The 16004-nt window shown below is 39.3% G+C and overlaps 1 protein-coding gene across 13 annotated transcripts in view; it reads right to left on the bottom strand.

Annotated features, from left to right (window-relative positions):
• Positions 1–16004, bottom strand: part of Bbx (BBX high mobility group box domain containing) — a 247743-nt gene that overhangs the window by 10786 nt on the left and 220953 nt on the right. For 12 of the 13 annotated variants that reach the window (XM_052740847.1, XM_052740857.1, XM_052740850.1 and 9 more), the window contains 3 exons: positions 9132–9221; positions 7771–7830; positions 266–463 (listed from right to left, as the gene is read on the bottom strand). In XM_052740847.1, the coding sequence (XP_052596807.1) occupies positions 266–463; positions 7771–7830; positions 9132–9221 (348 nt within the window). The remainder of the gene's footprint in view (positions 1–265; positions 464–7770; positions 7831–9131; positions 9222–16004) is intronic. The other variant, XM_052740854.1, reaches the window with a different exon arrangement.

Below are 16004 nucleotides of genomic sequence, written 5' to 3' on the forward strand. Positions count from 1 at the left end.
GACTGTCTGGGGAGCGGGGCATGCTGAGGAAAAGCCGCCAATACTCCAAAAGATTACCTCTCCTTTCTAGGGATTTAGATACACTTGGAGAAACAGCTATGGCTTTAGAGCATGAAGTAGAGCACATGTGGAGGCCAATAAAAAGATGCAGAACAGACAGGGTCTTCATTGAGAAACGGGACTTGGCTTATAAGCACTTGCTGGCCAATGCAGCCACGGTGGCTACCTGCTGGCTCTCATAACCTTGGCCTAAAGATCTCCTTACCCAAGGTACCTCCTGCTGGTGATACTCGGCCATCTGCAGTCCTGACAAGGTGTGTGATCTTTGTTTTCCTTGCTTTTCTCTTTTGGCTGCCCACCAAAGGTTCTTGCATTGCTGCTGGCTCTGCAGTGTTGGGAATGGACAGGGCATTTTTAACCTTATAAGCAGGCTCTGTGGTGTTTTTGTCTTCTGAAAATATGGCTGAAATAAGATAAACGCATAGTTACACACAAAACCACAAAGCACCAGCACCATTCTGGAAAAGACGTATTTCTACCTACCTGACCCATCTGAACAGAGAATTTATACTCAAGAGTTTTCAAAACATTGACAGAAAAAAGAAATGAAACATTCCCACAATTTGTTTACTACTTATTTATATGTTCCTCAAATTTGCACAGGATTCAGATACATCCCCTCATCTCTCTTTTATGATGTGAAGTATTACAGCCAGGATATCACATCTGACCAGCAAGCATTCCACCACTGAGCTACACCCCCAGCTCCCTCTTATCCTGTCAACTGTCTTTGGCAGGCTTGGGTGGGGTAGAGGTGTTAATGTATGCAAACCTTTCGCCTGTATCCCAAGAGATCACCAGTCCTGAGTGTGATCAAAGCACCTTTCTGAGTACTTTTGGGCCAGTTCAGTTAGATAGGGTGCTAACAGTAGTTTTTTGTCATTTGAAGACACAGGGATTAAATATGTGCTTCTTAAATGCACATTTACAGCTGGGACATTCACCTTTAAGTATGAGACTGGCCTGAGCAGGAAAGAAAACTGAGAGGCTTACACTTTTCTCATGCATGCTGATTTCTCAGACATTGGTGGAATCAGCATACAAATGAAATCTGAATTCTAGGACAGAGTGAACAAGCTTAATGAGATAATTGAATGAAGCACAGTTCATGGGGAGACTGAGTTTTGGCACTGTAATTGCAAAACCAATAAATCACTTAATAACACAGGACTGAATTTTCTGTGACTCTTGCATCCAGAGTAATGAAGGTGCATGTCATTAAAGGTTTCTTCTTTAGTTTTGATTACATGGGAATACTTGTCTTGCACACTTACTTCCTTAGGCATTCCTCCTTCCCATCCCCTCATTTTGAAATAAAAGAAACACGTAGTTACTAGTGTAGTAAACATTAAGAGGTAAATATACTATGGGGCTGGAGAGATGGCTCAGCTCTTAAGCTCAATGGCCACTCTTCCTGAGGACCCAGGTTGGATTCCTAGCACCCATGTGGTAGATGACAAACCCTCAGGAACTCCAGTTTCAGGGAATTCAATACTGTCTTTGGGCCTTGGTGAGCATTAGGCACACATGGGATACACAGACATACATGCAGGTAAAACACCCACACATATAGATAGATTTAAAAAATAAAAGCAATCAAGTTTCATGATTGGGACTTTTTTTTTCAAATGCCAGTGGCTGGCCTAAAAGTTTTGGGCAGGAAAAATGTTAAATGTTTTAATGGCCATTCATTCTCCTAAAGTTAGGCAAAAGGGAAGACTGGGTCAGGAAATCAAGATTTGACATGACAAAATCTATGAAAACCAAACAAAGAGTATAAATTGGATGATGGATTTGGGAGTAAGCACTGACTTTGTTAAATTATGGTGGCGCACACCTTTAATCCCAGCACTTGGTAGGCAGAAGCAGGCAGATCTCTGGATTTGAGGCCAGATTGGTCTACAGAGTGGGTTCCAGGACAGAAAGGGCTACACTGAGAAACCCTGTCTCAAAAAAACCAAACAACCAACCAACCAACCAAACAAACAAACAAACAAAAGAACCCCTAAAATACAGTATAAAAATAAAGAGCAGGATAAAGAGGAAAATTCTGCTAAGAATAGCTCCCGGTGTGAGAAATATACTCACTGATATAAATATTCCTATAAGTGTAATTGAAAAATTTATTCTAGATTTTTAGAGATTTTAGATGTAGCCTTGTGAAAGGAAGACTACAACTTATTAAGATATTTTGCTGTGTAAATCATGGTCCCTCGCTCTGATAGATACCTGAAATGAAGAGGTTGACTCACACTCCAAACACATGGGAAAATTCCTCCAATTATATTGAAATAGAGAATGGGCTTCTCTTTGCCTTTGTATCAATATCTCAGTATTGCAACACCATAACTGTGAGGGGACAGGCTTAAGGCAGCAATTACTGATTTATCAACACCCCAAAGTACCTATTAAGCAGTGCTTCTAAGCACTATTTCAAGCACAGAATCCACAATCAGAAAAAAGCCTTCTTATGATTTTAAGACCTAGCCCAGGCTCAAGGATGAAATAGTTTCAACGCTAGGCATTCAGGCTCAGATTATTGGTTCTTCGCTTCTTAGCATAGACAATGGTAATATATATTTAACATTAAAAAAATAAAAGCTCTAATTTAAAAAACACTATAATTTGGTTAGAAATATCTTAAAGAAGTTTAATGGCTATATAACCTTAAAACTCAAAGCCTCAGTCAAGTTTAAGGAAGTCAAACCTGAATTTACAATGAACATCAAATAACGTCTCCGATGCATATTCATAAGCTTCAGCTTTGTTGCTTTCTGATCCAGATCCCTCACCTGTCACTCTAGCTGGAGGGAACTCTGCTCACCTCTTTACTGGTGGACCATTCCCAAAAGCACACCAATTTTACTTTTCTTCTACTTTTTGAAAAAAAAAAATCTAGATCTTGTGATGAGAATGGCAAAGCACAGTTCCAAAGGTGAAAAGTTCACTGTACAGGAAAAAGAGCCACGGAAAAGAAAAGGGCATGCAGTTCGTGAGAAGTCATCTGACTTCCAGACTATACGGTATCAGAAAGGACAGTCGCAGGGCCCAGGATTCTCCTCATGAACTGCAGTTTGCTAACTGTGGGACCATGTAAGGATGTGAATTGGGCTAGATTAGCTCTAAAGACACTCTGACCTAAAAGGATGGTTTTGCCACATAGTCTACAATAAGGGTACTGCCAGGGAAAAATAAGCCTTTTAGTCAGCTCCAGAATCTCAAGTGGGAAGGACACTTGTGCATTAGCACTGTTTTCCTTGATTTTCACTGATGAGCATGGAAGTAATTACATTCTACTAAGTAGTTGCTGTTTTTAAAAGTCTCTTCCAGATGACCTGGTAGAGACACATTAGAAACCAAAGGCAGGGCTGCTAAAGGACTGGGGATGGGAGGAGAATTCGGTCCACAGGCAGACAGGAGGAGGAAGTCAAAGAAAGGGCATCAGCAGCACTCAATTGTAGATGTCAGCCTATTAGGGGGAAGGTAAAGAAATAACAAGTTACAGACTAGGTGAACGGGAAGTTTGAGTCACCTATGGGAAGTCTGTGTCAGGGCCCCAGAGTGAAGTTACACTGCTTACCCAGAAGTTTCATCTAAACCTACTATCAGATCTGAAGTAATTATGAGCCCCGTGGATCATTCACACTTGACAAAGGTATGGAATAAGAAGATGTTGGAGAGTTACAGAGCAGAGTGTTGAGGGGTTTGCCTCATGCTTTCACCTGGGATTAAATCCAGAAAATCCAGCCATGTATCATGGCCTAAGCAAAGGGTCAGCCCTCAGGGAGAATCTCTAAGATAAAGAACTGAGGCAGGTAAGGGAGAGTCAATAGTCGTCTATGACAAAACAGTATACAGCTGCACCAATTCAAAGTAAAACAAGTAAGAGCAAGGCATGTGGGGCGCAAGACAAGACAGCTCAGGGAGAAATGAGGCCCCTCTCCCTACCCAAACTAACGGAAATGTGAGAAAAGAAAAGGCTTCACATCCAACAGCATATCAGTTATTTCTCCTTGGGCTTTTAACTGAACACACAAAATTACTCAAGCACACTGGAACAAGTCCACAGGGCTAGTTTTTACACCCGACAATAACCACAGCACACGTGAAGTGCATCATCTGAGGGTGATAATGCCAGCTTACTCCTGGAGCCACATTAGGACCATGGCAGTAAGAGACTGCTTTGTTTTCCAAACTACTCCCCAAATGTGGAGAGGAATCTTTGGGAAAACAGCGCTGCACTTGGACTGCACCCCAGGAGGCTATTAGAATCAGGAATTTACATTACAACTGGGAAAGTCAAAGTTGCATTGAAATCATTATGGCTGCATTTGAAATCTCATTGCCTTTGGTTGGTCTCCCCTGAACTAAAACAAGTCAGATGCCCAATGAACTAAAGAAGAGAGAATGGAATGAAGGAGCCAGATCTGGGAGATCTATGATCCTGGGAGACTGCTGGAGTTACAGAGCAACAACAGTTCCAAACTTAGGGAAAGACACCAAGTTAGACTCGATAGATGGATCACGTCTAAAGAGCTACCTATACAAATAGGCAGCCCCTCTCACTCCTGTAATTGTATAACACACTGCAAAGAAACTACTCTGATGGAGGTTTGCAGTGTAGCCCTGGCTGACTTGGTACTTATTATATAGTCCAAGCAGCCCCAAAAAAGTTCAAGGCAATCCTCCCACCTTACTCTCCTGAATGCTGGGATTACAGTGAATCAAATGAGGGCTAAAAGTCGACAGATCTGCCTGGAAAAATGGAACAGTAATGGCCAAAGTGCTTAAGTAGAGAGAATCCTGGTTTCTTCCCTCTTTAATGTTTGGTTTATCTTCAATATTTTATCAGGTGTTTGGGGCTGATAAACCCTCCTTAATTCAATGGGGTTACTATCAAAATTTAATAATAACAAATAAAATAATAATAAACAAAAGCCCTCTAAGTGTCACTAAGTATTAACTAACATCATACCATCATTGTTGAATTAAACACCTTTATTCACCACATTCAATGGAAATACAAACAGTGGCCAGGGTAAGTCTTCTCAGTTGATCAGAAAACTCTTGCCATTTCTAGGCTCCCCCTCTTTTTGATATATGCTAAAAGTACCCTGTACTGTGGTTTTATCCCATGCCTCTCTATAGTTACAACCTGCAAAGCGAAGTTTAAGAAGCAGTGATATGGCCATAGGTGTAAGAAAGGATGAGATAAGGGCCTGGATAGTTCATAGAGTTCCCACAGGAACAAAAAAAAAAAAACGTATAGGGGACTGGATGAAAGTAAATAACCAAAACAAGTCAACTTAAGTTACTAGGAATTTTCTGATGCACAAATTGATTTCTGTTTTTCTGGTCATGTAAAATGAATTTGCACTCCATTGTAAGTAAAAGATACACACGTTTCAGAGCATGGCCTCCAACGTTTCGTTCAATATACATCAATAATATATAAGTAATTCAGTGTCATCAATAACAACTCTACTGGTACTAAACCCTGGGGACTGCATAGCCTACTCAAAATGGATTGCTTTTTCTACCTCTGTCCAAGGCACAGCATTAGAGCTGCTGGTATTGCTGCTTCTAGTATCACAGCATGCATAAGACACCAGAGGAAAGCTGTCATGTGTTAAGTGGGACACGGAACTTAAAGTTTATGTATTACCATGTATGTCACTCCCAAGCCCTGTACATGAATTACATGTGTTTTGTACAAATATAGAGTAAATTATAGTGAGGGCAAGCAATTTGTCCTACCAAAAAGTGCTAATTAGTGGCAGGTCTGAGAACATGGATCTCCTAATTTGTGGCAAGTCAGTTTTCCACTTCACTCTATACATGCACTCTGCACTTCTGTAGGGTCAAAACATATTGAAAACAACATCATTTCACGTGATGAGTAACATGAGCTCAGACTCCTTCCAATTCCTCTGACAGTTCATTAGTGCCTTATTATTATCAAATCTGTGTAGAAGATATTTTTAAAATGCACAAGAAGAGATGTTTCAGTTAGGGAATATTAGGATTTAATGTTGGAAATAGTATAATTCATATTTTATTTTTGCCTGTACTTAGACTGAAATAGTATTCCATTTAATTGTGAATGTAAAATAATAGGTCAGAAAGCAGATGCCATGCTGGAATTTTAGAAAAAGTAAAATGACAAAAGCAGATGTGGTTTACTTAATATGGTTCCTCTCAAAACAGTTTGATTACCGAATTAGACTTTAATATTTTGGACAAATATTTTAAAATGTGTGATTCTGCTAAGTGATTTAGGCCAAATATGAAATTGGGTCACCTGCTCCCTCAGCCCCCTTATAGCAAAGGAAAACAAGTATATTTGGGAGTTATGGGAGAGATGGGCTTGGGAGGCTGATGAGACGAGTCAGCGGGTAAGAATGTCTGCTGTGCAAGCATGAGGATCTTAGTTCGAAAGGCTATGTGCACCCGTAACCCCAGTGCTGTGTAAGACAGAGACATGAAGGTCACTGGGACTGGCTGCCAGTCTAGCTCCAGATTCTGTGAGAGACCCTGTCTGAAAGGTGAAGAGTGTTGGAGAAGGACACCTGCTGTCCCCTGAGGGCACTCAGCACATGCAGGCACAAGTGTATATGCCCCATCCTCCATGGGTGAACACACACACTACTGGATCGGGGAGGGGTTGGAGTCAATCATCAAGTGCCAATTCTAGACTTAAGGAAATTCCTGGGTAGCCTAGAATACACAATGTAGCTCAGGCTATCAAACTTGTAGTAATCCTACTTCTGCCTCCTGAGTGTTGGATTACAGAGGCGCACTGTAATACGTGACTCAATTTATTCATTTGTATTATGTGGTTTACTATGTATAGGTCCAAATTTGTTGATACAAAGAGAATAAAACTTTCATATAGCTCTTTAACTGGAATATTTCAAATATATCACTGACTTTTTGAATGAAGTAACTTTCTTTTTCTTTTTAGAGATAAGGTTTCATGTAGGCCAGCTGGGACTCAAACTCCCTGCGAAGCTGAGGGTAACATTTAACTCCCTCCTAAGCTCTACCTCTCAAGGACAGAGATGCACTAACACACTTCAGCTCTAGTGAAGTAACTTACAACTAATCAGTAAAAATGTTAAGTCTTAAAATATCTACAATGAACATATTGTGTGTCTGGGAGGGGGTCAGGTGGAGGGAGAGAAGGAAGGCACTTTAACTCACATTAAACTAGCGCCCACCTAAGAGTTCAGTTATGACTGTAATTACAGTTATATGTAAGTTGGGTGTGGGAAATGTAAAAATGACATCTGTACTAGTACTTATGACTAGTTTGACTATACATATGCCTCAGGTGAATTCTGTTTAAACATACTTAGAGGTACTTGAAAATGGGTGAAGGATACCAGTTAGGTCAGAAATTATTTCTGTTAGCCTGCCATGCTCAGTTAGCCAGAGGACCCCCCACTTTTCAGTCCTGACTCCTATGCTACTGCACCATAGACACAAAGGGTTAATGTGACTCGAAGGCTGCAAACTAAATGCCACACAAAACATTGTCTGATGATTAGCAGCAAAAGTTTTGATTTAAAATAAAAAATAATCTCAATGTGAACACACATGTCTAATGTTGGCTGAACTGACGTGGATTTTGAATTTTTTAAAGACTATAAAATTATTCCATTTTTAGCTGAGACCACGTATAATTAAATAACACACTGTTTCTTTTACCTTCTGTAGGGTGAATGGGATCCAAGAAGAACTGCTTGTGTGACCATTTATCCCCACTTCCTAAACAAGGACAGAAAAGGAAAGAACAATGAAGCTCTACTCTCAGCACAGCTCTACACAGCACTGAACATAGCTATGTCCAAGTGACTTGAACATGAAACAACATGCACATCAAACAATTTAATTTCAACTATTTTATTCTCAAAACTATTTGCCAACTAAACAAATGATACTACAGAAGACATGGATAAAAATAAGCCAATTATCTCTTTTGTGAAATATGTTAGCTAATATCTCGACTTTAATCAAGACAATTTAAAGACCAATAAAAGGAAATAACAAAAGCTGATATTTTATCTACATTATAATGTTTACTCACTAGAAGCAGAAGAAAGCAGATCATCAACATGTAATGTCAGAAGTTGATGTGGAGATGAAACCAATTTAAGTAAAGACTGCAGGTACAGGAACATACAAGCACATACATCCATACACAATGCGTGAAAGCCTCAGTACAGAGCCTAACATGCTGCACATGTGGCCATGCAAGTAGGGTGCGAATAAGCCTCAGGTGAGCAGGTTTATGGTAGCTGTGACACTGACATGCAGGACACCTAGGAGAGCCTGCCTCCAAGGTCACACGGCTGTACTGAGCCAGATGTGAGGACTTATCTCTTGTGTGTAAGAATGGAAGTCTTGAGTTGTGAGAATAGAAATCTTATGAACCCCGAAGAGGTTCAAGGGTCCATCAAGCCCACAATATCAATGGATGTTCAGAGAAGGGTGAGGTGATAGAGTGCCCAAGTTCCTAATGTCCTCTGGAAATAACGGTTCTGTGGCTGAAGGAGATTGAAGAGTCCAGGCCAACAATGAAGCACAGATGGGGAAAAGATGTTACAGTTGAAGAGTAGGAAAAAAAAAAAAGGTGGTGAGAATTCCTAATTAACAGAGGATGGACTTTCACAAGACTATAAAACTGTAGGATTTTAGGAAGTAGGAAAATGTGGTCAATGTATGAAAGGTTGCCAAATATGAGAAAAATAAAAATAACCAAACAAAATACATGGCTGAGAGGCCCAGAAGACTAAATTATGAAATGCACCAAATGTAAATGAGAAACAGCCATTTTCGGATTCATATGGAACTGTGATCAGAGAGACAAGGAATGGATTTGAGCAGGAATCTAAATGAAGGAGATTTGCATAGCTACAGTCCAGGAAGGATGAAGACACCATGTCAAGAGCTGATGGCACTGAAGCAAGCCGAGGGGAGGAAAAGAGCTGCGCAGAAGCTTGGCTCAAGGAGGACCCTGGAATGGAGGTGACCAAGAAACCTTAACGGAGGATGGAAGGCACCAATACCTTGATCTGGAACATTAGGCTTCTCCTTTTTGTGCTTATATTTGCTGACAATTTTGTGGAATAAGTTCTTTTTCTGAGACTGGAAAGGACCTACAGACAATATTATAAATATATTTTAAGTTCACAATGTCGCACAAAACAATATTGTGGGTTTTGTTTTGTTGTCTTTAATTATCACTCCCTCCTCCCTTCTGTGGAATGAGTAAACTGAGTTGCAAGAAGTGCTCTCTTGTAGGTTCACTCAGCTAGCAAGTGCTCAGCCCATTTTGTTAGGCTTATTTAAAACTCAGATTTTCCTTGGAAATGTGTTGGGCAAAAGCCTCCATTAGTGCTGGGACTCCCTGGGAGGATGCTGCAGATATAGTGGGTAGAAACAGACTATAATCAGCTAACAGCAGAGAGGTGATAGTTTGAAATAGAGAAGGCTTTAACTTTAAACTCCTAAATGCCATGAAGGAAAGGGTAGAATGCATGTCTCACTCTAGGAAACTGATCTCACAAGGACAGCACTTTCAGGATAACCACTGACCTGAGAGCATTAGACAGCTTTCTGGCCCTTACAGAGGCTGGGAAGGGTAGAGGGGTGGTGGAGTGATTTAAAAAACAAGGCTATTGCTAAAAAGACAGCTCAGAATCTTAGTCCTTTCGGATGAAATGGAAGTGTTGTTTTCCAGTTAAGAATCAGAATTAACAGCATCCTTCTTGAAGCAGGTTGTTTTCTATACATTGCAAATCTTCATGTCTGCATAATTTTACATGGCTTCTGTTACCTCATCTATAAATGGGGATCATCACAGTGCCTAACTCACGGGGTTGGTGTAAGGATAAAAAAGCTCAAAAGTGTCACAGGCTCCTCCTGCTGCATCTTCCACTTATTAGTGTCTACAGCAAGCTCTGCCTGCCCTGGTGGCAAACTATTAATGTTCCCGTGTAGTCAGTTTTCCATCTATGCTCTAGGCCACCCTTCTTGTTGAACATCCATGTACAAACATTATTCCTCCCCAATTAAAAAAGCAAGAGGTGTTGGCATTTGCTCAAACTTCTCACATTAGTTACTGACCCCTCCCCCAAATCCTCTGTAGCAAAACTATCCTCAGGAGGGTTGCCTACAACCTTATTTCCTGTTGTGTGTGAAACCCATCCCAACTAGGCATTTTCCCTGACACTCAAGAAAATCTGGTTTTCTCAGGTCACCTATAACCCAAGGCTATAAAAGCCAAATGATGATTCTCATTGTCCAGGGCTGTTAAGCAGTTCCCACAATGACTGCCCACTTGAATTACACCCTTCTACCTTCAATATTCCTTCATCAGGTTCCTAATCAAGTCATTTGCTTTGTCTCTTCCCTAATGGATCTTTGCCGGTTTCCTTTGCTTCTTTCTCTTGCTAGGCATCCCAAGCTGGGAACAACACTGATTTGCTGCTTGTCCTCTACTCACTTCCTTGGTGATTATTTGTAGTCTCTGCTTTAAATACCAGCTACAGGCTGATGACTCACAAATGCATCACTCTAGCCAGATTTCTGTGTACTTAAAATGTCAGCAACCTCACAATATCAAACACGGACCTATGAGATTCAGAGAACTGCCATATCTGCAACCCCAAATCCTTGTTCCCAACTCCCTAGCTGCACGTGTAGTCTCAATTCTACTTAAAGGATCTTTGTGTCAGCTGTCAGCTCTGTTTAAAAATGCTCTACCTATATCCAAACATCAACAAGGCTAACTTGCTTACTCCTCCAGACTACCCCCATGCAAAGATGCAGCCCAATCTCATGCCCATCACTTGTGATCTCACTTTCCCAACAACCCTTTATTTCAGATGATTAAAAAGCAAGCACACAAAAACAGCTCCATTGAAATATAATTAATGTATCAAGTAAATCATTCAATTAAAATATAGTTAATATTTTCCCCTCTACAGATATATGCGCCATCAAACAACTACAGAACATTTTATCATCTCAAAAATGAACGTCACACCTGCTAGCAACTACCCATCTTATCCTGCATTTCCCCATCCCTAAGCCACCACTGAACTACCTTCGATCTCCACAGGTTTGCCTATTTAAAATAAATAGTTTTAGACTATTTTTAGATTTAGCATAACATTTCTAGGGCTCATCTGTGTTGCAGGAAGCATAGATCCAGGTGAGTACTCACTGTATGGATATCCCATATTTAATCAGTTAAGGGACTGATGGATGTATGGACTGTTTCCACCTTTTGGCTATTATAATACTGTTGATATAAACATCGACGCACAGGTGTTTTTGTGGATATATGAATTCACTGCTCTGAGGCATATACCTAGGGGTAGAACTGCTAGGTCACATGGTCAGTGTGTCTGACTATTACACTGCTTACTGAAACAGCTGCACTGGTTTATATCCTGTTGGCAGTTCAGAAGGGTTTCAAGTTCTCTACCATCTCTACCATTTGTTGTTTTCAGCCTTCATGGTCATTTAAAGGATTTGAAGCGGTAGCATTCCTTTTGTGATACTGATTTGTTTTCCTAAGATGTGGTATCAAGCAACTTTTCTCTTAACAGTGACTTGTATATCTCTGTGGAAATACTTATTTTGATTACTTGCCTACTTTTGTTATTTTTATTGCTGCATTTTAAGATTTTTAAAAATAATTAGCCCTTTGTCAGATGTATGCGTTACAAATCTTTTCTCTTATTCTGTAAGGTATCATTTCGATTTCTTGACAGTGTCATTTCAAGTATAAAAATTTTAATTTGATACTAATTTATCTATTTATCTGTGTTATCTTTTGCTAATTGAGTTTTTGATGTCTTATTTAATGATCCTGTGTTAATGTGAGGTCATAAAGATTTAACTACAGTGTTGAACAGAAATTTGAGAATGAACATTGGTCTTGTTTGGATACTTACAGGACAGCATTTACTCTTTTACTGCTAATAAAACATGATGCCACTTATCGGGATTAGGCAAATCTTTCTTCCCCTGTTTTGTTGAACGCCTTTGTCATGAAGGAGTATGAGGTTCTGTCAAATACTGTTACCACATCTACTGAGACAGTCATGTAGTTTTGGGTTTTGGTCTATTGCTTCTAAACTAAATGACTTTGAGGTGTTAAACTAACCTTGTAATCCCAGGGTGAAAATATAATTTAGTTCTTGTGTATATTATTTATTTTGTATGTTACTATTTGTTGAGAATTTTTACATCCATATTAATGTAAGGTATAGACTGTAGTTTTCACATTTTGTGATGTCTTTGAAGTTAGAATGAGTCAGAGTTATGGACATCTCTAAATTTTTAAGTTTATGAAGAAGTGGTACAAATTCCTTATTCGTTTTCAGGGGTATATGTATGTGCCTGAGTGTATGTATGTGCTCCCCATGAATACAGGTAATTCCTCTTAACTGTCTGGTAGAATCTATCGATGACATTATCTGGGCCTGGGCTCCCTACATCCTTAACACATTTGACTGACAGTTCAACCTCTTGACAAGTCACAGGTCTCCTCTTCAGTTGGCTTCGGTAGTTTATGTCTTCATGTGAAATGTTCATCTTATAAGGTTATTTAACTTACTAGTGTATAGTATGTTCGTAGTACTTACACAATTTTTTCATTTATGTTCAGTCGATAGTAATGTCTTGTTTCATTTCAGATTCTAATTTGTAAATCTCTGTTTTTCTTGGTCACAATCTAGTCAAATGTTTCTTGCTATTTTCAAGGAACTGGTTTTGTTGTTTCTCTATTACATTTCATATCATTCATTTTTTAAAGGTTTACTATTTCCTTCCTTCTGCTTCCTTTGCATTTGGGTTTGCCTTTCTTTTCTCATTGTCTTAAGGTGAAAGCCTAGTTAGAGTACTGATTTCAGATCTTCTTTCATGGGGAGTAAATTCTCTTAAGTCACATCCCACCCTCCCTCGTGGGTACTCTGTTTTCATTTGCATTCATCTCCTCATTTAAGCTTTTTTTCTACGACTGATTTTTAATTTTTTCTACTATGGCCAGAGAAAATACTGTGTTAATTTAATTTTAAACTAATCAGTTGGTTTGTCTTATGGCCTACCACATGTCTAACTTGGAGAGTGTTCTCCATACTTGAGATACACTCTCTGCAAGTGTTAGGTCGTGTCTAGTAGTTCTAGTTGTTTGAATGTTGTTCAAGTGCTCATTTTCCTTGCTGATCATTTGTATAGTTGTTCTATCAATCTGTTCTTTTATTTTTCATAGTACTTTTCATCTTCAAACACATAATATACTTTGTTTACTTGGCTTTATTTATCTGGTCTTCACAGCATAATGAAACTTCCATAGCAGCAGGTTCTTATTCACAGTTATAATCAGAGTACCTAGAATAGAGTTTAGTACAGGACAAATTCTCAAAAAAGACTCACTTCATAAATAACAAAGCTCCTACAGCACTAACTGGCACAAAATGTATGAGAAATGTGTTTTTTAAATTTAAATTAAAAAAAATTTAAACATTAAAATGTATGTTTTTAAGTATTTTTACCAATGATACCATAAATTTCTGCAAATGTTATGACCATAAATCATTCTTCTAAATAACCAATAGCAAATACTTCTGAATTAGTTGGAGTGGTTTGAAATGAACATAGAAAGTTTCTATGCTTGGTTTTTTAGAAAAAAGAAGCACCGAGAGAAAATAAATTAACAAGCACAAAGTAAACCTGTCATGTGCACATGCTACACTGATATTAGCAATGTTCTCTATAATTTGTTTGCAATCATTGCTTCCTATATTTTATAAAACCCAGGCACCTGCAGGCTGGTACACCTGAATGACATGTAGGCAATCATGGAAAGTAAGTAGGAGAAAGAAGAATAAACATTTTGAGACTTCTGGGGCTCCCAGAGATCCTACTGATTTACCAGTGGAAATTATAAGGTATTGGCTCACATGGAAAGGGATATAAAAACAGACTGATTTGGTGTATGGGATGGTTTAGAAAAGAACAAAAGGACTTGTATCAGAGAAATTTGAGAAGTTTAAGTTAAGGACAAATCTAAAGACAAATCTGTCCATATTTACACACACAGACACAGACACAGACACAGACACACACATACACACACACACACACACACACACACACACACACACACAGTGCCTTTGTATATAGAAGAGCTTACATAAGCTTACATTAAAAAAATTCTTTGCTTGGAACCATCCCCCCAAAGATGACTCTAAATACTGTAAACAAATGATGGCTTTTTCAAAGTAGTGAAAAAACATGAAGGAAAGTAATGAGTAAGATCTAATCACAGTCACAGAAAAGCAGTGATTTAGGAGTCAATAAATGAACAATTTCATTTCTGCTCACCAGCATGGCACACATGTTTGACAAGCTGTCTAAACAAAATAAAGTTAAAAAATGACAGAAAAATACAAGGAAATTTAGTAGTATCTTTTTTCCTTTGTTACATTAACATAGAAGGAAACACAAACTGGGGGGAAAGGAAGGGCACGAAAAGCAGGAAAAACGTTCTGGAAAGAATCATTCAGAAAACAAAGCAAAGATCATTGTTCTTCACTCGCACTACCCTTCAGGCTTCTGTTATATCCCTTTCCTTACCAAACTGTGTAAGAGAATACTAGCACCAACTGCAGCCTCCTTAGGGCAACCCTGCACAGTGCTGGTATGTAAAGCGACTCAGGTCACCACTTGTAACTTGGGGAAGGATGTCCTGAACTCTGAGGGTATCAGTCCTTTGCAATGCACTCCTACTTACAGCTGGGTAGAAACAGTAGAGCCATACCACAAGCCAAGAGGTTAAGAACATTGACACTGACATCTTAGCCTTTCCAAAGCATTCATGCTCAGGTCTCCTGGAAGATGGACATTTAGGGCATGCGTTGCAGTAACACATTAGTCTTAGCTCGGCATGGTAATTGTTCAAGGTCAGAGGTAAGACTTAGGCGAACCTGCTCTTCTGAACCGTTGTGTCCTAAATGCCAGGTCTAACTCTACTGCCAGGAACTCTCCCCACATTCTACAATTGCACGTGTTCTAATCAATATAAAAGCATAAGGAATTTTTTCCCCCAAGACTAGGCTGTCATTTTTGTATTGGTTGCATAACTAATGAATCAATAAATTCCTTTGCAATAATTTGTAACAAATTGCTCCCGGCTGGTGGGCATTGATCTGAGTAAGTTGGAAATATCCATTGATTTGCGTAAATTGGAAAGTATTATCAGCCACTATTGAGTTAGGATTCATGAATGGGGTGGAGCTACTTACTTGGGCTGGACACCCATGATTAAGGAACTCAAGATTGTCAGGGAGGGGGAGGAGAGTTGGGGAAGAGGCTCAACAAAGTATGTGGGAGAATACCATTATACAACATATTACTTTGAATGAGAATTAAAAACACAAATAAAATATAAATAAGTAAAATTGAGTATATTCTTGCAAGATTATAACTTACCAAAATAAACATAGTAAGGATTAGAAAGAAATGCATCATATTGTGCCTTTTATAGTGCGAATCTGCTGCCATTCTCTTCCTGAGAAAGTTTGGTAGCAATGAAGGCTCAAATAGTTTGAGGGAAAATGACAAAATTCTGCCTAAACTGGGAATTACACCTTCCTAGCAGGAGAGGCTAGCCTAGCTATCTACAGACCTCAGTCTCACAGACTGAATGTTCTTAAATTCAAACAGCAGAGCCGGGCGGTGGTGGCGCACGCCTTTAATCCCAGCACTCGGGAGGCAGAGCCAGGTGGATCTCTGTGAGTTTGAGGCCAGCCTGGTCTCCAAAGCGAGTACCAGGAAAGGCGCAAAGCTACACAGAGAAACCCTGTCTCGAAAAACCAAAAAAAAAAAAAAAAAAAATTCAAACAGCAGATTCTAGCTTCTACTCT

This window comes from Peromyscus californicus, unplaced genomic scaffold (assembly GCF_007827085.1).
Source record: "Peromyscus californicus insignis strain IS unplaced genomic scaffold, ASM782708v3 Scaffold_16__1_contigs__length_79575227, whole genome shotgun sequence".
NCBI classification, from domain to species: domain Eukaryota; kingdom Metazoa; phylum Chordata; class Mammalia; order Rodentia; family Cricetidae; genus Peromyscus; species Peromyscus californicus.